General features: G+C 47.3%; 1 protein-coding gene across 10 annotated transcripts in view; it reads right to left on the bottom strand.

The window, feature by feature from the left end:
* Positions 1-16,638, bottom strand: part of WNK2 (WNK lysine deficient protein kinase 2) — a 120,513-nt gene extending 103,875 nt beyond the window's left edge. For 5 of the 10 annotated variants that reach the window (XM_032698752.1, XM_032698755.1, XM_032698756.1 and 2 more), the window contains exon 1: positions 15,878-16,637. In XM_032698752.1, coding sequence (XP_032554643.1) covers positions 15,878-16,600 — 723 coding nt within the window. In that variant the 5' untranslated portion in view covers positions 16,601-16,637. Of the gene's footprint in view, positions 1-15,877 lie in introns of all 10 variants that reach the window. The other 5 variants (XM_032698757.1, XM_032698760.1, XM_032698759.1 and 2 more) reach the window with 3 other exon arrangements.
* Positions 16,639-18,423: the final 1,785 nt, after the last annotated feature.

Below are 18,423 nucleotides of genomic sequence, written 5' to 3'. Positions count from 1 at the left end.
AGCAGGAGAAATTCAAATGTGAGAGTCTAGGAGTTTTCTCCCATAAAACTGAGACAAGACTGGCTAAAGAGATTTTTCTTATCACAGTCCTCTCTCCCAAGACATTTCCATGGGAAAAAAATGCCACATTAATTCTCACTGTAATATACATGTAAATATACATGTAAAAAATATATTATTAAAGGAGATTCCAGGCACTGGCTCCCAGCATTGCACCCCCAGCTGCTGGTCACTAAAACACAGCACGGGCCACATCAGCCCTTCACACTCTTCCCCTCAACTATAAATGCAGCAAATTTCTCCTTACCCCTTTCTGCTCTTTCAATTAACCTGATTATAGAACTAATCTGTGGCATTTCTCTGCTGCAGTGCAAAGAACTCGAGCTGTGGGCAGTCTCCCTGGGGATCCATCACCAGCAGCACACTATGCCGAGCCTTTTATCTGGACAAAGGCTTAGTTTTCATCAAGCTCTAGGTGAGGAAGTTCTTGAAGATCACTCAGTTTGTGTTAGCACTCTTGAAACAAAGAGAACATGATTTACTGCAAACAGCATTCTTTTTCTAAAAGATTTATTTTTAGTCTGCAAGACTAAAATTCAGGTAAGATCCTGTAAGTACTGTCTGTGACATCACTAAATTAGGATTCCTTTACAATAGGGATACCCACTTGGTATCCCTATTATAGTCTACAAGACTCAAAATACACTAAATACTCCAACGCTTGTAGATTATTTTAGCCTACGAGATTAAAACAGTACAAGTTGGAGTCCCAAAAAGTTCTAAGTAGTTGGAGTTAAATTGCAGATCTCAGAAAAGGATGCTCAGAAGGATTCAGCAAAGCACTGCTTGCAGCAGGAGGCTGGATTAGTCTTGCCAGCAGGTTCAGCCTATTTCCGTGAAACTCAATGGTTTGAATATCACAAAAATAATAATAATAATAAAACATCAACATCTAGACGTGGAACACCATCCCATACAAAACACCAGACACCTCGAAGAGGGAAGAAAACCTTTACAGTCACAGTGATTTACTTAAAATATTTTAAAGTTTTGTTTTCAGGAGCTTTCAAAATTAGAACTTCCGCGAAAAAGTTCATGGACTGCAATGAAACCAAAGCTTTTGCACAGCCTTCCTTGGGGCTGCAATTTCATTTTAAACCCCAAATTTCTTAACTTTCCAGCATCTTAGAGTATGACAGCCAGTGATCACCATCCCATACAAAGTACTAAGGGAAAGCTGATATACCAGTTGCAGCGTAAAGACACTAAGGCTTAGGTAGAACTCCACCTAACAAATTCACAGTCCACCTGAATGACTCCAGGTATTTTTTAAAGAAAGCACCTGAGAACTCACAAGTTGAAGAAGACTGAACCTTTTTTTTAAATCATTCATCCTACCAGAGGTACCTATTCCACTCCACTACAATTACTAGTGCCACATGCTGCAATTAATTTTCAAACCCCACCTACTTCAAAAGGCCTTTTAACAAAGAATAATACTCACTGCCATAATCTCATTTACGAGTTCCTAATTTTAGGAGGACACTGACAATTTTAGACTCTTGTATTTACCTCACCTGTACAAACATTTCATCTGCATTATGATAACTACTGCACACATGTGGCTTTTTAAAGGAACTCTCCCATCCATCTCATGGACATGCCCTAAGCAAAGCCCAAAAAAACAAAGGACAAACACTTGCCATGAAAATGGCAACTCAAGGGGTTAAGACCACAGCAACCTAAATCAAATCACCCCATAGCCATTCCTTCAAGAATTCCCCCTCCACTCGCAGTGCTGTTCCCAGATTTATCCCATGCCAGCTGTTGAACAAGGCATAACACCACAAAATGAAGCCAGAGAGCAGGTACAACATTCCTTAAATCAATTCATAAAGAAAGGTGGGATTACTGGAATATTCTCTGAAAAGCAAGGGAAGCATGTGAATCTCTATTTTCACTTCCATACCTAAGGTTAAGGAGAAGTTCATCCCCTGAACCACCAACTCCCTGGCTATGTTGTAAAAATACACATGCTTGCAAATATGCTGATTTTGCACTGTTTTCCTCTGTGGGGATTCCAGCTCCCATCCAGGCTCACACAGTCCTGTATCCTCTACACAGTTAGAGTGTTGCTTTTGACATCTCTCATCAATTAAAAAAAAATTGTGTGCTCACTTTAACCGTGCAAGATTCTCAAGACCTGCCACCATCCACATCACTCCACTACCAGCAGTGCCTTTTAAAGCAGGTAAATTTGCATGGTAATTTAGGGCAACCTAAGAATAAAAGCTGCTGCTCTGGGAATGTTATTACATTTCAAAATATGCTGCATGTTTAAAACAGACTGGATAAAGTGCTTATTGAAACATGCATAAATCTGGCTCAGGGGGGTTAAAACTCTGGGACACAGGCACCTTACAAACAGTATGCTGCCTTTTCAATTTCTTTTTTAAACTGAGCACCTTAAAACAGGTGAACAGGCTTTCATGACCAATTATTCCTCTGGCTGTCTTAGACCTCTGCGAGTAATCAACATTTATGTACGTGGAAGATCTTCCATGTAAACCAGTCCATCCATTTTTCCAGTAACACAATTAAACATTCTGCTGTGTCACAGATTACATATTATTCTGACCCTAAAATGTGTATCCTCTGAGAAAAATACACACAAAACTACTGGGAGATTGGTATCTTGCATTGACTTAATGAACTTATGAAGAGCAAGACTTCTTTTACAGGATAAATTTTTCCCTGTGAGGGTGGGGAGGCCCTGGCACAGGTTGCCCAGAGAAGCTGTGGCTGCCCCATCCCTGGAAGTGTCCAAGGCCAGGTTGAAGCAAGTTGGTCTAGTGGAAGGTGTCCCTGCCCATGGCAGGGGCTGGAATGAGATGAGCTTTAAAGTCCCTTCCAACCCAAACCATTGTGCAATTCTAATAGTAGGTAATCTCACCCCTTCCTGTTATTTCTAGCACTTGTCAAAAACATATTCAGAGGTTAATTTTCAGCCTTTGTTCCTTCAGGAAAATAAGTTCCACAATACATTTAGTGAGTAAATCACGGTAGCAGCACACAGAAACAAAGCACCTTTCAATATTCAGGAAATTTGATATAAAAGGGAAAGAGAAATTCTCTAGTTGGCCCCACTGAACACAAAACTGCAGCAAAAGCCTGATCCTGGTAGCTGTAAAACTCACAGAAGAGCATTTTCAGAAATAACCAAACTGTCACAGCAGCCTCACAGGGACTTCACATCCTTTTAGGCACCAAGGGCTCAAACTGCAAGAGGATTTCATTAGTTACCCTGCTGACAGAAATCCATTTGGAAACGTACCCCATACATTTTCTAAGGCACAAAGGTCACAAGTTCATAAGACATTACATCGTTCTCTCTTTTTGCACACAAAAATTAGCTTTGTGGAAAGGTTTTAATGACAGAAATCACAAACTACAATTTCACCTCTAAAAAGGAGAGATGATATCGAGATAAAGCACGCATAAAATGCACAACATATAAGCTTTATCAAAGCTTGTTTTTAAAAAAGGTATTTACAGCATGTGGGACCGTTAAGTCGGTAACTGCAGCATCAGAACTGGGGCACCAAAGCATCAACAAGGTGGTCAGAAAGTCCACAGGCATCAGAAACAACTATTGCACAAAGGCTATAAACTGCTTTTGCACCTTGTCTCACTAGGTGCCACCCCATTTTCCTTTGTTTCTCTGCAAATTCTGATTTCCATCTCAGGCTCATCAGGATGATGTTCAGAGAGACCAGATGCTGTCCCAGCTGTCACTGACTGATGGTCTCAGGGCTGCACAAAGCAGCTGCCCAAGGAAACACCCTGCACGACTGGAAGGCTGTCAGGTGAAGTGGTATCTCGTCAGATTAATCATAGGAGATGATTTCATGTGATTATGAAGATGATCCTTCCAAAGAAAAATAAGGGATGCGAAAAAAGGACAAGTGTATTTGTATATACCCTGTGGCAGTGCAGAAGGTGTTAAGAGTAGGACCATGTCCTTGTAACTTTTAGGGGAGTGGTGGAGGACAGGGAAGAAGAAGAATGAGAAGGAAAAAAGAAATTAAACTGCTTTTTAAAAGCCTATTGGGAAGTTTCTATGAAGTAGCATCCATTTTTTTAATAAAGCCTCCCTAAAAAGGCAGTGAGGGTGGTGAGACCCTGGCACAGGTTGCCCAGAGAAGCTGTGACTGCCCCATCCCTGGAAGTGTCCAAGGCCAGGTTGAATAGGGTTTGGAGCAACCTGATCCAGTGGAAGGTGTCCCTGTCCATGGCAGGGGATTGGAATGAGATGAGCTTTAAGGTTCTTTACAACCCAAACACTTCTGTGATTCTAAAAATGCCAAAGGAACACAGAAAGGGGCTGATAAAGCACCCTGTAACCTTTCAGGTCCTGAGTTAGGAATGTGTGTATTTTCTGTGGTGTCCTGCTCAGGCAAAGCCAACTGTCCCAGACACAGACCCTGCATTTTCCATCATTCTCCATCAACATCTCCATGCTGGGAATTTCCCTCCCAACATGGAATGCACACCCCCCCCAGCAACAGTCATTATAAACAGGGTTATTGTTCAGCAACATCCTCCCCCCAAAAAAAGGAAAGAAAATCCAGATAGTATTTGTGTGGCTAAAGTCAAACATCTTCCGTCCCCCAACTTGTGACAGTTGCTTTTGAAGGCCCAGGCTCCATCATACCAAATGTTCCATTTCACACAGAAAAGCCCCTAAACAGTGCTGTATAGTGAAGCTTTCTTTGAAGCCCACAGGTGAGTGAACATGAGCTTGTTACCTTCTCGCTCAGATAACTCTAAATAAGTATACCCATACTTCAGTAAATGAAGCTATATTTAATGCTTCAGTGTTACTTAAGGGAAGAATTGCTGTTTCTAATAGTTTTGCAGCTTCAGTGGTTAAAAACTTGTCATGTTGGATCCATCTACATGAACAGATACACATCCTGCTCACACACTTCTGAACTATTAACTGTTTCTCGTGGTAAGGGATGTCAGCCTGTCACCCAAGCCTCCCATGTCAGCAGCCCCAGTGTGGATATAGTGTATTTATTTCCTGGCAATGGAATAAATGGGAATGGGCTCTGGTAGAGTGGTCAAGAGTGGAGACAGGAATTCAAGCAGTCAAGTCACAAAAACAAAACCCTCACAAAATAGCTGTCATTATTCCAGCGAATTAAAAAGATGCTTCACTTCCCTCTCCCAACCACAGATATTTGCTATGAGGTTTTTCTTTCTATACTTTGAAAAGAAGGCTTAATCCTCTTCCACAGACAGGGATTCAGAGGGTTGTCTATAGCCTAGAGGAAACCACAGCATGCCTTCATAGGAGTATCCTGTATCACGTGGGAATCTATCCAGTTGGCTTAATTTAACACGAGACTGTAAAAATAAGGCATAAAATTGACGTGGGTCCAAATGCACTCTCCTGACAGCCAGTTCTGTCAGCACAATGAAGGCTCCGTGCCTTTCCTCAAGGTGAGGCTACAGCCCCTCCACGCACCCCAAATGCCTCAGTTATGTGGCCCCCCTCGTGTATGAACACAGCTGGGACCCAGAAATGAACTTTTCAGCCACTCCTCAAAGAGCACACCTACCACATGGAGAAAGAGGTGGGTGATGGCACCCACTCTCCTCTCACGTGACACCTAGAAGAGGTATTGCCCATCTCCCCCCCCATGATGGTCAAGACTGAAGATCTTGCACGGGGGAGGTTCATTCCAAGCTCCCCTCACATCTGCAGGAGTCGCTGGAGCCTTTACCAAAGCCTCCAAACTACTGCAGCTGAGAGAACAGCGAGGAGCACACCTCCTGCAGCTTCCTGCCTCCAAAATAGGGAGGTCTTCCATTCTCAGGTAAGTGAATCCCAAGAGGAAACACTGGAGCCTGCTAGACAGACAGCAGTTTCACCCCAGGTCTCACCTCCCTCCCAAGCAGTTCCTGTGGATGAAGATGGAGCTGTCGGATGGAGCCTCCCCCACCAGCCCCTGCTCACTTGGCTCCCTGCTCTGAGCCAATACAGCCCTGTGCCCACCAGAAGGGTAAAGGGGGCACTGCCCTAGATGCCCAAGTTTATCTCTCACTGCCTGATGTTGGTCTAAGACCAGCCTTAAGGTCTTAAATGGAGACTCTGAAGTGAGCTTTCTATTTAAAGACCAAGGGATCACTGCTACTTGACACCCATGGGGCTCAGAGCTCCCAGCAGCCTAAAAGAATTTATAGTTCAAACTTGCTTTCCACAACTTTCATCCAATTCAGGAGACTGCCACACATCCAGGGACGAGCAGACTATCAGCAGAAGCTTTCCTCTTATTGTTTCTAAAGGTAAGTTACACAAAAATCCCTATTTGTTTCCTGGGAATGGTGCTACAAGAGCTTCCAACAGGACTCTTACAATACAAACAACTCCCAAATATCACATTATATTCCCCCTCTCACTCACCCCCCTCTGCCTGTGCTGGATGTTCCTGCAGATCACAGGCTTCAATTGGGCTGAACTGCCACAATGACTTTTTAAACTCATTAAGGACAGTGAAAGATGTTACACAAGTTATCACAACTCATGCAAGAAAAAAAAATAAATGTTAGAAGCCTGGAGGGCAGTGGGACTGCTGCTGCATCCCCAGCAGCACATGCAAAAACCCCAGAGAGGGAGAACACAACCCAAGAGGCAGGATCCCAGAGGGGATGTGAGCAGTCATTCTAGGTCACTCTTCCCAATTCATTTGGTCCTGTATCTTGAGGCTTAACACAGGTGGTTGTGTATTTTTGCTATTTTTCTCTGTGCACAGACAACATTAAGCACATGCAAACCATTCCATGTTGGTCACAACTGTGTTTGCCAAAGATGGGGCTTGGAGAAACATGGTCTAATGGAAGGTGTCCCTGCCCCTGGCAGGGGTGGAACAAGATGAGGTTTAAGGTCCCTTCCAACCCAAACCATCCTGTGATTTTATATTCTCATCCTCCATTAGCAACCAAAGGCAATATAAATGTTATTATAATAGAGAGAAAAGCAAGTCCATTTCATTAGTGTAATACTCGCTTTGTTATCTAAACAACTCTCCAAACATACACTGATATGAAAGAGAAACAAAACAAGTTCAGATGCACACAACCACGGCTGTTTTCCTTAATTAATCAGCAAAGCCTGGAACAAAACAAACCTATTTTGATAATATCTGGTAAATATCTACTCTTGTAAAACCGATTCCAATGCTTCAGCAGAGGCCTGCAGCAACGAGCTACATCCACTGGAAATGCTGGGATCCCCCCCTTCCACAGGGTTCTACTTTAGCAGCAGGATTGATTCTGCTCACTGAAGCACCACAGCTGGGTCAGCTCCAGCAGCACAATGGGGCACCTGAAATGCTGCTCTAACTGAAAAAAATCCACACAGCATCAGGAAAGGCAACGTGAAAAAGCTGCTTATTGTATAAAAATCTGGAATAAACACCATTTTAATCCTTCAAGCACGTGCTACTGAGAGAAAGGGACGTTCATTTCGGAAGCAGACGGAGGCAATGCCTGATTTATGCTGCTTCTGTAAAATCAATACTCAGCTCTCAATAGATGAGGTGACCAACTGTCATCTGTTCTTTGTAATAAAACCTGATTTTAGGGAATATAGACAAAAATTTTATATAAAGAAAAAAAACCTTCTTCCATCTGTTGTCTGACTGGGTTTTAGGCAGTTCTGAGCTCTTGAAGCACACTGACACTGGTCTTTGGAGGAGCCCTGTTAATTCAGGAATATACAGAACATCACGTTACTGTGCTCAGTACAGAACCACAGTTTACCAAGGTCCATCTTTGCTAAAAAGTTAATGGAAAAAATAAGATAGTTGCCCAAAACCACATAAATAGCTTAAAAAAAAAAAATAAAAAAAAAAAGGCAGTCAAGACAGCTGGACTACAGCAGGACTTTCAGAATCTGAAAAAGATTAATTTAGTATCCAACTACAGTACAGTTTCCTCCCCCCCCCAGAAAAAAAGCATTAAAAAAAGACTCGTGTGTAACAAAAACATGCCCATTTCCTTTCAGGTTTTCATTTTCTTGGGAAAAAAAAAACAACTAGGAATCAAAGCCATTAAGTTCACTTATCTAACCAAAAATTACATTAAAACTCAAATTAACTTTAGTAAAGTGGTGCTGAGATTCATGATAGGGCCAAATACCATTTCAAGTGTGTTTAACTTTCCTTTAAAAACATCAAGAATGAAGATCAGATTGAATTCATGAAGAATATCCAAGTAAGAACTCTCCAAGTGTTACTTGAGCCTGCCTTCTCCTATCTGTTGTCCTCAGAGTTTGTGAATAAGTGGCTTGTATCCCTCTGTAGCAAACAACTGAAGAACAGATGGTATTAGGTCTTCAGTTACTCCTTCCTTGAGAGTTTAAATGAGATGTACGTTCCCAGAATGTGGCATTTTATTTTACCCATTACTCCCACTGCATATTTAACCACTATATTACACAGCCATGTTGTATTAGCACTATACACCAAAATTATTTTCCAGTGGGTGTAATTATAATTTTTGTTAAAAAAAAAAAAAAGAAAAAAAAGGCATTTTTGGGATGATGATGAACTGAAAAAACAAGTATGTAAGACCATTGAAGACTAAGAGGGAGCATCATCCAAAAAATAAAATTCAAGGTAAAGTACAATTATGGGTTTACTTCAATTTCTTTCACAGAATGAGTGGAAAGGACATCACCACCCCCCACTACCTGCACATCACACAAGAGTCACTCCAGAAAGTTTTCAAAGCACATTTATTGCCAGCTGATTTAAAACTCAGCCTAAATTGACCAATCCCTGCAGACAGCTGGCTGGGAAATAAGGAGCTTCCTAAGGCTTAGAGGTGTTCAAGTGACATGTGACAACTTGTGTCCACAACACAGGTGATGGCAGGAGACATGGGAGGACAAGCAGAACTGTGATCCTCTCCTTGCCCCAAATTCCCAGTGTCTTTTACATCTGCAAGGCAAAAGTCAAAAGAACCCCTCAGAAGCCATGCAGCTAATTTGGAATGCACAAAATTCCCAACAAGCATGCTGTTTGGGATAAGCATCGTGCTAGAAGGAGGTATGGACCTGATTCCTTTGGAGGACAACGAAATTTTAATTGGGGATATGGGAAGCTGCTTATGGTTTGCAGATTAGTCCATTCCAGAGCAGGGGACCAATCTAACACATGAAAGGGGCTCTATTTTGTAGTTTACGTAGAAACTGGATTTATAAAGAGCTCTGAGCACTCTTGTACTGGGTCAGGCTCCCGGCAGAAGCAGCTGCAGCCAGGCAGTGCTGTGGAGAACAGGGCTGTGAGCTCTCCCGGCAGGAAGGCTGACTTCAAGTGTCTGAGAAGGCAGGAGGGCAGCAGGAAAGCAGGAGGTTGGTTCCCCCCTTTCAGAGCTACATAGGAATAGAAAGGACCTGGATGAAGGCTGTGTTTATCTGACTTCTCAACTCCATGAGGAAAAACCCCCAAGTTGCCCTTCCTGGCCAAGCTGGCTTTCAGGCACATCAAAATCAATCCTGGGATAAGCACCCACGTTGTCTAACAGGCCAATGTCACTCCAGGGAAAGAGATACACTTCCAAACATAACTTCAATTTCACACACACAAACTTAAACACGAGGAAAACCAGTTCTGCCTCCACATGACCCTTTCAGATACTCTCCAGCTGCTATTTGCAACCCCCTGCTGATGCAGTGCAATGCAGAGGTCTCTCCCAGCCCGGTGCCAAGTGTCACAGCTCGTGTGACACGCCTCTGGCTGCCCTTTCCTTATGCCTTCAGCTTGTCCAGGGATCACACATCAGCACTTAGCTTATATTTATGTCTTCTGGCCAGGCAGACCTAGCCTAGAGCCTACTGCATACACAGGTAAGTGTCCTGCTGCTGGCCATCAACAGCCATATCAGGGCAACTCTAAAAAAAAAAATTAACAAAAAAAAATCAAACTTCTCAGCGCTCAAACCCACGGGTACCACTGCAGTAGGTTCCTGAGGCAACAGAGGTTTATCCCTACCTCCCTCCTCAACAATCCCTTCTCACCTGACCCTTATAGTAGGGCTTCTACCCTCCACCCACCCTGGAGCCACCCTTTCCAACCTCTGCAGCATCTCTAATCATTCAGACCATCAAAACTCCGATAACTCCAGTAATCAACAACTGAATCGCTATTGCCACCCTTCTTTTAGGACATTTTTACCACTGCCTCTGAACTCCAAAATCTGTTACACCCTGACACAGGACAATTCCACCAGTGTAAACATGTTACACACGTCAGGCTGCCTATCAAGTGCAAGTGTCACCAAGGTGACAGCTTGCAACATCAACTTTTTCCACACCCCCATCAGCTGTGGATAAAAGATGACCAAAGGGACCAGAAATATCCTTCACACTGAAGTTCTGATTTTAAGTCATTTCCTCTTATGGTAAATGGACCCACACATTCAGCATGAAGAACGTGAAGAACTTCACCAGAATTAACAGAGCACACAACCTCCCTTTAGGCACAATGTGCTCAAAGGCAAAAGAAAGGAGTCTTGTGCAAGTCACAAGCAGAATGTGAAGCTTGACCCAGCTCTATTTCATTTACTGAATTTGAGAAGGAGTCTATTAATAGTTCACTCCCATATCCCTGTTCTCCTTCTCCATGCCAGGGCAGCAGCTCTGCTGACAAACAGCAGCGATACAGACACACACTTCCACACTCACACTGTAAAGCACAGTTAAACCAATTGTTTCCATTTAGATAGAAGTCACTACCTCAAAAATTAATTGGAAACAGACAAAATTAGTCTCAGAGTTCACTGAATATGAGCAGACAGTAATATCAGATTCAAGCTTTCAGACAGTCTCCTTCCCCTCCTTTCTTCTCCCAAAATGATATTCTAAATTATTCTGTTCATTTACACTACAAAGTCTACCCAGCCAATAAATTACCAGCACAGATAGTGACCAGTTACTATTTCGACATCGGATGAATGCTGCCAGCCAGCAAGGACATTAACGAAAGAGCAAACCCTAAAGTTCCCACCTTTTCCAGGAAGAAACCCCCTGGAATTTTGATACAGGGCAATAGGACATCCTCCCTCTTCCACATCATTAATCTTTCCAGCAGTGACTTGCCAGCTACAGCAAAGTGAACTTGCTGTCCATTTTACTGGCTCGCACTTCTAACCACGCTACCATATCTGCTTACACAAAACCAGTGTAAGCCACGATCCTCGGTCTCTTTAAATAACCATTTCACATCTTCCAAGTGAGCATAAGATGGAAGACACTGCATAAAAATTTAAGGTAAAAGTTATATAGGGATCATAGCCTTCCCTCACAGCATACTTAGAAATAAATAGCTTTTCCTCCCTTCCCCCATTCAAACTTGAAATCTTGCTTCAAGGAAATATTATCAGCCTTAGAAAGAAAAATTAGCAAATTCACTTAGGTCTAGAATCAATTATTTCAAATGCCCTTTTTATTCACATTGCATTAAATCCAAGTCTAATCTCATCTTGTAATTCTAGACCATTCATGCCACATTAAAATCTGGCAGCTATCAGCCAACCTGGGTGAGCTTCTCGTGTAAGGGATAAAAACTGAGATCAAGAAAATTCATGTGATTCATATGCAGTGTTAATATGGCAATAGATAATATAAGACATGTCCAGAAACACATCCACATTTAGGACTTAATTTTCAGTTAAGATACATGCCCTTCAAAAACCCGAAGCTCCTGAATAACTGAGTGACTCCAAACATACAATGTACTTCCATGTTTTTCCCTTTGGTTCAGGCACTTTGGAGAGACTGGCAGTGACATAAAAGGGAAGAAGTGCTATGAAACTATGAATTAAAACACTTATCTTTAAAGTTAATTTTTTCCTACAGAATGATACCAGAACTACCAGAAACCCACAGAAAAGCTGGGGGGGGGTGGGAAGCAGGGGCTGGACATTGCCACCTCAGAGCAGCATGGCTATTCTTGGGGTTTTACCATTACAGACCCTTGGTTTGGTGGCCACTGGAAAATGCTGGCAGAGCTATTCCAATATCCTGGATTTCTAATTTCAGCTATCTGGGTGGGGGAAGGAGAACTGACCCCTGCTCATCTTTGGTTCCTACACAGCTGCCCAAACACCTCCAACAGCCAACACATGAACTGAGCTCAGCCCCAGGGAGCACTGAAGGACCCCACACCTTGTCTCACCGAGCACCTGAACATAAAGTATCCTGAAGAAACCAGCATCCATTCAAGCATCCCATACCCTACTAATGTGTAGGGTGGAGAACAAAAAGCCTGGCTTCCCTGTGGCCATCACCAGCAGGCATTTCCCACTTCCCTGCAACAGCAGGATGAGACAGTCCATCCTTTCCACAGTTCTCAACAAAGAAAATTAAAATTAAATACAATCTCAGTATTCACAGTCCACGCAAGAACCATAAAGTAGAATGAAGTCTCTGCCTTTGACAGCATCAGGTCTGACTCTCTGCAGTTTCCCTACGTATTCCCAAAGGGAAACAGGATGGGCATTTCAAAACCATTCATCTAACTAAAAGGAATATTTGGCTTGCCAGCAGCCGACTGGCAAAGCTTGTATTCCTTATTCATGACCCAACATTTTACTTAGGAGTGCAACACTGTTATGCTGAAGCCTCACCACACAGCAATTGTACGCCACCAATTAAAATTAATTATAGCTGCTGAAAACCTTAGAATGCAAACCCTTCCAAAATGCAAGGGCACACTAATCCTGCTCTGGCACTTCAGCTTCAGGAAGGAACAATAACCTTATTTTCTAGCTAGAATTCAGCTACAGCTTTCACCTCTTCAGACAGGTCTAAAGCCCAGATCGTTTGGTTAGTGCTTGGATCCTGCCCTAATCAGAGCCACGATTTCAGTTCTGAAGCCTAAAGCCACGTTTTCAATGAAATAAAGCCACTGAACAAGAACAGCTCACGAGGCCTTTGTACAGACAGACAAAGACAGACACACAGGCAACAGCACAACTGGGCTGAAAAACCGCTGAGCCAGGACAGGGGATTAATGCCTGGGTGGAACCTCAACACCGCTCGCTGTAACTCCCCAGCTCGATCCTAGCAAGCACAAGGGCATCTCCAGATGAAAAACAAAGTACAGGTTGTTGCAATTTTTCCACAAAAACGCTCTGGGCTGGTTTCTGACGGTGTGAGGCTGCAGAGGAAGGCATTTTGTCTCCAACAGCACAGTGCTGATATGATGGCTTCCACTCAGTCTTCTGCTACCTATAGCTGAACTTCTAATTTATAAGAGGAAGAGACAAACCGGGGCGTGTCTGACTGGCACAGCTCACAAAGGAAAAAGAAGTTTAAAATGCCATGAATAAAGGGAATTACTTGACAGCACCCTCTGAATTTTTTCCCTGAAATTCCCTTGCTGAATTGAGAGAGCATTCTACAAGTCAAAAAGCTGGAGACAACACAGCCATTCACAGCTTTGCCTCCTCCATGCAAACCCAGCCCAGAGGCACAGGCTTTAATCTCGTGGTCGTTAAAGGCTTTTGTCATTCAATGAGGCTTTCCCAACCCAGTGGCTTCAACACTCGCATACTATCTCACGTTACCTGGCCTCTGGCATCGCCCCCAAACCTGCACACAGCACTCCTTAAGGAGACCCAGCAGCCCCCGCCTTCCCCTAAGGATTCACACCAATTTCCCTAAAGGAGTCAAACAATAGTTTTCTTTCCATAATTAGAGGCCTAAAACAAATCCTGTATTAAACTGAAAATATCTAGCACCTATCTGATTCAAGTTGAAGCACATATAGTGGAAACTAACTGACACTGGAGAATTATACAGATTTCTTCATATGCAGTCAGCTCAAGAATTCCTGAACAAGTGTAAATAGGAACAAGAAAGCCAATCACCAGGTGAGTAAGCTTCACAGTGCAGTTTTCCCTTCCCAGGCTCTTCCTTAGGTGTGTACATGACCCAGACACTGGCCTTTCCATGCAGTGTTCCCCAATACCTTTGGCAGGCTTTGGCCGTTAAAGCTGTTCTGTTACAGAAAATATGTTGAAAATACATGCCCCCGCCAGAGCATCCTAAGATAGCCTGGCACCGGGCTGAATTCCAGATCCCTGCGATGGCTCTGCAGTGATGGGGCTGGGCTGGAGGGACTGACAGAGGAGCAGCACTGGACTCTTCCTACGGGTAACCTGCCCTCTGATAGCATCCCAGTCACCATCCCTCATGGATTTCAGGCTGCTGAAGTAGAAGCCTCACACATTCAGAATTCAGTTCCCAGCAAAGCCAGACAAAGCCCAGGCCTGCCCCAAGGCTCCCCTCCAGCAGCTCTCCTTTAAACCCCCTTGGCAATCCCTCAGCTCTCCCCTTTCCCCACAAACCCTGCAGTACCAGCCAGCCTGGGGGAGAGAGGGGTTCAGCCCCTCTCACCAGCCCACCATACTTTGCCCGGCAATTGTGTCTCCCATTCTGCATCCCTGTCTAATAAAAACCGGCAATGCACAGTTATGAAGACCGAGAAGTGTTCCCCATAATTCTTATTAAGGGAGCGGTGCTGCAGTGAATTATGATCATGTTGTATAATGAAATCATCAGGGAACGTGGCTGCACATCTATCCCCAGCTATTCTAGGCAGCCAGGAGTGATTTACAAACAGATTGGGCCAACATTAAAAAATAAACAAACAATCGTGAGCTCAGACTTATTATATCACCTTATTTCCACGTTACTCTCAAACTCTTGTAGGCCATAAAGCTCAGTCACCCAGCGGGAATTTAAAGACCCCAAATTTTAACTATGATTTAAGCCTAGTTCCACCTAAATTACAAGGTAATTCAGACTGAAAATAAAAAAAAAAAATAAAAATCTGTCCTGGGTTTTTCTCTTAGATCGGTCTCACTCACATGGATGCCAATGAAAGTGAGGTAATAGACGCTAAAAGCTTCACAAGGAAAAAATTAAGCATTGTAGTATGGTCATTTTTACAAAAGGATACAAAAATCACCAAGAACGGGGTAGCAGCAAAAGGCAAAAACCATCAAGAGACAGTATCTAAACCTTCATTCTCTTTAGATATTACAGGGTTACTTTAAATATTACTGGATGATATAACTTCGAACTGAAGATCTAGAACTTTTATGTAAAAATCTTCCTTTCTAGAGGTATTTGGACAGATCTTCAACCTAACCAAAGCACTAGGCACATGATGCCTAAAAAAAGACAAGCACTGGGGCCCTTTGGAAGGTTTGATTCACCAGAAGCTGCCAACGCCGACAATTTCACGGCAGAGAAGAGGGCAGGTCAGGGCGGGGGGGTGGGAGCAGCTTCTCACCCTTTATGAAACCGTAATGCATTTATATTTGTAGCAAAAGAGAATTCTGCTCGTGAAAACGCACTGACGGCCGTTGTCATTTTAATGCAGAGTTGCTGCCCCGCGAAGGGGCAGGGGCCGGGCCGGGCAGCCCCGCTCCGTTCGGCCGCTTCCCACGGCCGGGGCCGCCACGCGTGACCTTCGCAGCGCCAGGCCGGGTCCAGCGCCAGGCCGGGTCCAGCGCCAGGCCGGGTCCAGCGCCAGGCCGGGTCCAGCGCGGCATCCTCGGCGGCAGCAGCGCCGGGCCGAGCGGGTTAAGCGTGGGAGGAGTGTACATAAGGTGGTAGATCCCGAGCCAATAGGGATATGGCGCTATAGTTAGACACTGGATCCTAAGCGATGGTGACCATAAAGGCTGCGCAGGGCTGAGCCGCTCTGGATGATACCGGCACGGCGCCCTTAGTTCCCGGCTTATAAGGCAGAAAAAAAAAAAAAAAAAGCACAGGAGGATCAGCTGGTCTTACCTGCAGTTCACACCAAGCGACTTCCACCCACGTCTCCGTGTCCAGACCCTTATAGACCGTTTTGAAGGATCCCCGCCCGAGTTCAATATCAAACTTTAGGAACCTGCCATCCAGCGAGGTGGCAACGGCTTTCATGTCAGCCTCTTCCTCGGGCTCCTCTTTCTTAGCCTTGCCCTGGTCCTTGGCAGCATCCTGCGCCTCTCTCCGCTCCGCATCCTTGCCGGGCTCCTTCTGCTCCTCGGCGCTCGCGGCGCTGCCCGGGGCCGGCGCTGCCCGCGGCTCCCCGGGGGGCTCGGCCTCCCGGCCGGCCGCCTCCGCCGCCCCCTGCCCCGCCTTCGCCCGCTCCGCGATTATCCTCCTGGTTTTGGGGAGCAGGATGATTCTCCGCTGGTGCTCCGCCTCGGGCAGGTCGAAGGCGGGCTCCTCCTGGTCCGAGTCCACCACGCTCCGCCGCAGGAACCGCTGGTGGACCAGCTTAGGGTCCCTGGAGCCGGGGCCGCGGGGCGGCGGGGTGGGGGCCCCGGGGGCTCCAGGGGCTCCCGGCACTGCAGAAGCGTCCGTGCCCGCGGCCGCCCCGCTCCCCCCGCCGCCGGGCCCATCCATGTTCACGCCGGTGTCCGCAGCCGGGGGAGCGCCGGGCTCGGCAGTCGCTGGAACCCCGCCACGGCCGCCGCCTCTGCCGCCCCGCCGAGGTGCCGCTCTGGCATCGCCCCCAGTTTCCATCCGGCCCGAGGTCTCAGCGCCCGCCGCCGCCCTGGCCCGGGGGAGTCACCGCGAGCCGCGCCCGCGCCGCCACCTGCGCGGGGGCGAGCGCAGCCCCGCGGCCCAGCCCGGCCCCCCCGGGCACCTCCCCCGGCCCCGGGGCTCCGACCAGCCGGGCCCCCGGGCCGGGCCGCGGCCGCGCTGTCCCCGGCAGGGGCGCGGCCGGGAGCGCCGGTGCGGCTGCGGGCTGAGGTGCGCGGCGGGGCCGCCTCACCTGCGGCGGGGCCGCGCACAAAGGCGCGGCGGGGCCGCTACTTACGTGCGGGGCCGGGGGCTGCCGCGCTCGGCGCCATGCGGGGGAGGAGGGGCGGCTCCGCCGAGCGTGCGCTGCCCGCGCTGCGCGGCGGGGCCGGGGCAGCCGCTGCCGGTGCGGGGCTCCGCGGCTCGGCTCGGCTCGGCCCGCCCCTGCGCCGCAGCCCGCCCCCGCCGCAGCGCCGGCCCGGCCGCGCCTCCCGCTCCGCGCCCCGCGGCTCGGCGCGCTCTGCCTGCGGGCGGCCCCGCCGCCGCTTTTGTCAATGGGGAGCGTTCCCGGGCGGCGCCCATTTAAGGCACCGGCGCTCGGCGGCCGCCAATGAGGCTGCGGAGGGCGGGCGGCCCCCGTCGTGTCCCCAGCCTCCCAGACCCCCCCGGCCCGGCCGCGCCGCAGACAATGGGAGGGTCCCGCGCCTCGCCGCCGCCTCGCCCCGCGCCCGACAGGTGCCCGCCCGGCCCCGAGAGCATCCACGGAGAACATCCACCGAGAACACCCTCCCCGAGGGCATCTCCCCGCAAGCATCGCCCCGAGAGCGTCCCCTCCAGAGCATCCCTCCCAGAGCATCCCCCTAGAGCATCCCACACACACACGCACACGCACACATCTCCCTCGGAGCATGTCCCCTAGAGCGTCCCCGCCGCGAGGGTGCGGGTGTGGGTGAGCAGAGCGGTCCTGCAGTTCCATTCGATCTCTGGATCCAGGAGGTGGCTATGTCCGGGAAAGTGACTTAGAGGGAACCAGATGCTCTTCCCACTCGGCACCTTTCAGCATCCCTCAAATGGAAAACACAACCAGGGTCCGACCAGCCATGCTTGGCCACTGCAAACACCACACAGCCCCGGTGCTACAGCATCACAGGTCAGAACACATGACCGGTCTCACAGGGCTCTTTTGGGGTTTTTTTCCTTCATTCTAGGCAGTTCATAAATCACTCTATGAATATTGACCCTTTGGTTCAGTGTGATTGACACTTGGAATTAGGCTGGACAAAGGGAACTCAGACCCGGAGACCGAGCTGTGCTTCCAGAACCTGGAGCAGTGCATCCAGCTCTGGGGGCCTCAGCACAAGAAGGACACAGACCTGTTGGAGCAGGTCCAGGGGAGGCCACAAAAATAATCAGAGGGATGGAGCCCCTCTACTCTGGAGCCAGGCTGGGAGAGCTGGGGCTGTTCAGCCTGGAGAAGAGAAGGCTCCAGGGAGACCTTAGAGCCCGTTCCAGTGCCTAAAGAGGCTCCAAGAGAGCTGGAGAGGAACTTTGAGCAAGGGCCTGGAATGACGGGACAAGAGGGAATGGCTTCCCACTGCCAGAGTGGGATGGGATGGGTTAGATGGGATATTGGGAAGGAATTTTTCTCTTTGAGGGTGGTAAGGCCCTGGCACAGGTTCCCTGGAGAAGCTGTGGCTGCCTCATCCTTGGAGTGTCCAAGGCCAGGGTGGATGGGACTTGGAGCAACCTGAGATAGTGGAAGGTGTCCCTGCCATGGCAGGGGGTTGGAATGAGATGAGCTTAAAGATCCCTTCCAGCCCAAG

The sequence above is a fragment of the Chiroxiphia lanceolata genome, chromosome 11 (genome assembly GCF_009829145.1).
Source record: "Chiroxiphia lanceolata isolate bChiLan1 chromosome 11, bChiLan1.pri, whole genome shotgun sequence".
Classification (NCBI taxonomy): domain Eukaryota; kingdom Metazoa; phylum Chordata; class Aves; order Passeriformes; family Pipridae; genus Chiroxiphia; species Chiroxiphia lanceolata.
Note: the sequence above shows the minus strand (reverse complement) of the source record. Positions and strands in the feature narration are given on the sequence as shown.